The following is a 4,883-nucleotide window of genomic DNA, read 5'->3' as shown; positions in this document are numbered from 1 at the left end:
AAAAAAAAAAAAAAAAAAAAAAAAAAGTGCTTGGATTCTGTGTGTGAGTCACCACACCCAACCTGTATTTTTTTTTTCAACCAACAATTTCTCTGTCTCCCATTTTGAGCAAATTCCCGTATTTCCTACCCTATTTTTCAAAGTGGTATTAATGTCTCAGATAACCTAATGAAATTTCAGAGACAATCATCCTTCTGGTTGCAAAAAAAAAAAAAAAAAAAAATGAGCTTTCAAAAGAGCAGATGCTCACAGCTCTTTCCAACTACCTTGTTCTATTCAAGGATATACCTCCTCTAGCCTGTTGGAAATGACTGGAAGATTAATTAGAGCAGAAATAAAGTGATGAAGTAAAACCGTACAGGTAGAGACAATACTCCATCATATACAAGTCTAGTTCCTAGTAACAAAACCAATATTGGATTGTGTTTAGATCCCATTAAGTTATAGGTGGCTTAGAAGCATGAGACATAAATTCTTCTTCCTACTTTAGAGCAGGAGATACTTCACTAATGTTTGGTCATCACACCAGTACAAGAAAATGCTACATATCATGTGTAAGAGAAAGCTCGCAGTTACACAATCACATACACAAGCTAAAACATTTCCTTCTTATTTAACTATTAAGAAAATGAAAACTAGGCAAGGGATGATTGCCCATTATGTACTTACCAGAATTTTGGATCCGCCATGTTTTTACAAACTGAGTATCAGGAGGTATTGACTCCCCTTCTCCTATGGTGACATCTTCAACAAAGGACATAGAGGGCACACTGACGTTTGGGCTCTCAAAGTCATAATAGGCGCCAATTGCTGCTTGGAGGTTCCTACAGAAAAAAGAGAAAAGGCAACAGACTTCAGTACCGTCCAGACGATATTATCCTGTTAAACAAAAGGAAAAAGCCTGTTTCTTAGGGTTTGTCACAGAACCTGAGGCTCCTGGCATACAAGTCTTTAAAGCCTTGTATTCTGGCTGAGGAACAACAGGAAAACCACCAGCACCAACAAATTTGTGTATCACTTTCTTCCCACATAGAAAGTAACAAACATTAGTACCATCAGCAACAGTATGAGGATATCTCCCTTGTTACCCACAGGAAAACAAGAATGGGTAAAGAAATCAATTAAAAGAGATCTCTATAACTATGGAATTCAAAGAAGCACAACTTTTATTTTGTATTATTATTTTTTTTTTATTTTTTTTTTAAAAGAGAGAGAGGCAGGGTTTCGCCATGTTGCCCAGGTTAGCCTTGAACTCCCGAGCTCAAGCGATCCATCCATCTCAGCCTCCCAAAGCGCTAGGATTATAAGCATGAGTCACTGAGCTCAGCCAGAAGCTCCACTTTTTAAAATAAAGTAATATGTGCACATAATTTGAAGTTTCATACAAAGAAAACCATGTTCTCTTTTTTCCCCAACACACACACACAGATATAACTGTTCATATTACTTTCTTAAATATCCTTCCAGAACTTTCTTATATTCAAGCAAACATCATATACAATCTTATTTTCCCTCTTTTTTATACAAATGGTAGCATAATATACAATGCCCTTTGCTTATTCTCTTAATGCTGTATCTTGGAAACATCTCTGTTAGTACATAAAGAGCATCCTCATTGTTTTTTACAGCTGTAACCACTATACAGATGGCTCATCATTTAACCAGTCGACTTTTGAGTTTGTTTCCAGTCATTAACTCTTTCATAAATATGTTTAAGCACACATAGTTTTGTATACATGCAAGTGTATCTGTGAGATAAATTCCTAGTAAGTGATACTGCTGTGACAGAGTTTGTGGTTTTAATAAATATATCCAAACTTCCCTCAATAAAAGTTATACACTAATGGTCCCGCCAAAAATATAGGAGTGTGCCTATTTTCCCCACTTGCTCATCAGTGGTGTTTCTCTAACATTTTGGATTTCTCCCATCTAATAGGTTAAAAAAATATATATCTCAGTGAGATTTTGAGAGGCTGAGTATCTTTTTACAGGTTTAAGAGCCATTTGTAAAGGCTGGGCTCAGTGGCTCACACCTGTAATGCCAGCACTTTGGGAGGCCAAGGTGGGTGGATCATGGGGTCAGGAGTTCAAGATCAGCCTGGCCAACACAGTGAAACCCCATCTCTACTAAACAAAGTACAAAAAATTAGCCGGGAATGGTGGCAGGCACCTGTAATCCCAGCTACTCGGGAGGCTGAGGCAGGAGAATTGCTTGAACCCAGGAGGTGGAGGTTGCAGTGAGCTGAGATAGCGCCATTGCACTCCAGTTCGGGCAACAGTGCCAGACTCCGTCTCACAAAGAAAAAAAAAAAAAGAGCCATTTGTAGTTTCTTTTTCGGAAGTATCATTTTGTAAATGTTGGTGTTCTTTTTAATTATTCACAAATCCCCTTTCAACAGAAGGAACTACCAAGTACATAAGCCAGAGTTCGCAATTGAGCAGAAGCATGTGACTGTCAGTTTGGTTATCAGTGCCAGAAACCAAGGACCACTAAAGGGTTTCAGTAGGCTGTGTTCATTACAGAGATCAAGGAAATTGTTGGTAATTACATTAACTGCCTCTCTTCTGGTCTTACTCAAACCAATGACATCATCTCCACTTCCCACACTACACAACAATCCAAACTGCATGTTTCTAAACATAATTCAACCATAAACCAACGAATCCACTGAGCTGTTTTTAATTATACATAAACATAGCATGAAACAAGCTCTGACAGTACACAACTGATCAACAGAAATGCTAATAGCAGCAAATAATTTTCTGCCGGGGGCCTGCCTGCTCCTCCAGGTGCTTGCAACTGCCAGAAAGGAAGGCTATATTTAGAGCAGGTACCTGAGGTCAAGCCTCATGCAATGGTGGCCTGTCGTATTAGTCAGTAATGACTGAAATTACAATACCAATGGCCTGCCTATGATATATGTGCTTGATAATAGTTACATAAAGAGAGCTTCGCTGGGGCCAAACTGCACCTGTTTGCTTGACTAGCTAACACAAAGCTTGGACTTTAGTCTTCTCAGCAGTTTCCTATCTAGCTGACAGTGATCTAACGTGAAGGATGTTTGTGACTGGCCAAACTTGGGGAAATCCAGCCCCTACCATCCACAAACACGCTTAGAAGTACATCTGGAATTAGCATTACACTTACGGATCAGGGAGAATATGGGAGAAAAATAAGCCTGGTTTGCAATTTGCTCTTTTGAAAACATTTTGGAAAAGCTGTATGTCTACCTTTTTGAAAAGACAATTTTTTTGCAGCAGGTCTTCAGTAAGTAGCCTGCTGAATTGTTTTCTGTTCACTTGGCTGCAAAATGTGTTTTGGAGGGAAGAAACTATTTGTGCACTCAGGACAATTGCCAATTCTCATCCCCAGGCTGTGTCATATTTCAACCTTTGGCTCTGCCATCAGGACAGGACTTCAAGACCACTGCAGTAGGAACAACTAGTAAATGGGAAAGTCAAGCTACCCAACTCAGGCAGATCCATTCCTATCCTCAAATCTCCTTTCACACATTTCCAACTTATCCCACAGTCAAAGCTTATTTGTATGTGTATTACACAGGTAATTCAGCCAAAGAAAGATTAAGAACCATTTTTAAACCCCAAACTGAAACTGAAAGCAGCGAACTGGAATCCTGGCAGGAAGGTGGAGAGGAGGATGACAAAGCAAATTCATTTCCCAAGTACAAGGCAGAAAGTGGACTTTAGCCCAAGTGAGCTAACCCATAAAGCAGGTACACAGCCACAAATTTGGGGTACACAGCTTCTCAGAGTTCACAGCATTTAAATTACCGGCCCACTAGGCTGAGCAACAGCAGGCATAGATCAAACAGCTCCAATTCAGTGTCAGAAAGTAGACATGATAGCAGGTATTCTTGTTCAAAACAACATACTCAGCTATTATTAGCCAACAAGAAATTCTTCATGAAATGGAGCTGGCTGAGCTGATGCGAAAGGGAAAACATTGACCCAGCATTCGGTGCAGTCTAAAAGTTTAAACCTCCAGATTCCTTCAGTGTTTCTTTTCAAAAAAGTTTTAAATCTAATTTCAGATGGTTAAAAGTACCCTGAAGAACAAACAGAGGCAATGTTAACAGTGAAAAAAAGCACAGATTAAGATAGATGCTGGTGCTGGATGTGGTGGTTCACGCCTGGAATCCCAACACTTTGGGAGGCAGAGGCAGGTAGATCACTTGAGGGCAGGAGTTCGAGACCAGCCTGGCCAACATGGTGAACCCTCATCTCTACAAAAAATACAAAAATTAGCTGGGCGTAGTGCATGCCTGTAATGAGCTACTTGGGAGAATGAGATAGGAGAATTACTCGAACCCAGGAGGCGGAGGTTGCAATGAGCCGAAATTGTGTCACTGCACTCACTCCGACCTGGGCAACAGAATGAGACTCTGTCTCAAAAAAAAAAAAAAAAAAAAAAGGTGGATGATGGTAATAGTTGCACACTGCCAATATAGTTAATGCCACAGAACTGTATACTTAAAATGGTAAATTTAATGTCATGCAGATTTTACCACAATGAAATAATTTTTTTTTTTTTTTTTTTAGAGTATGGTCTTTAGGCTGGGCGCAGTGGTTCACACCTGTAATCCCAGCACTTTGGGAGGCCGAGGCGTGCAGATCGCCTGAGGTCAGCAGTTCAAGACCAGCTGGGCCAACATGGGGAAACCTTGTCTCTACTAAAAATACAAAAATTAGCTGGGCATGGTGGTGGGTACCTGTAATCCCAGCTACTTGGGAGGCTGAGGCAGGAGAATCGCTTGAACCTTGGGAGGTAGAGTTTGCAGTGAGCTGAGATTGCGCCACTGTACTCCAACCTGGGCAACAGGGCGAGACTCCATCTCAAGAAAAGAAAATTGTGGCCGGGCGCA

The 4,883-nt window shown here is 40.5% G+C and overlaps 1 protein-coding gene across 1 annotated transcript in view; it reads right to left on the bottom strand.

The window, feature by feature from the left end:
* The window catches only part of ILRUN (inflammation and lipid regulator with UBA-like and NBR1-like domains), an 86,088-nt gene that overhangs the window by 70,938 nt on the left and 10,267 nt on the right, over positions 1 to 4,883 (bottom strand). The window contains exon 2 of the mRNA XM_017853579.1: positions 670 to 824. Coding sequence (XP_017709068.1) covers positions 670 to 824 — 155 coding nt within the window. The remainder of the gene's footprint in view (positions 1 to 669; positions 825 to 4,883) is intronic.

The sequence above is a fragment of the Rhinopithecus bieti genome, unplaced genomic scaffold (assembly GCF_001698545.2).
Source record: "Rhinopithecus bieti isolate Rb0 unplaced genomic scaffold, ASM169854v2 scaffold_36553, whole genome shotgun sequence".
In the NCBI taxonomy this organism is placed as follows: domain Eukaryota; kingdom Metazoa; phylum Chordata; class Mammalia; order Primates; family Cercopithecidae; genus Rhinopithecus; species Rhinopithecus bieti.
Note: the sequence above shows the minus strand (reverse complement) of the source record. Positions and strands in the feature narration are given on the sequence as shown.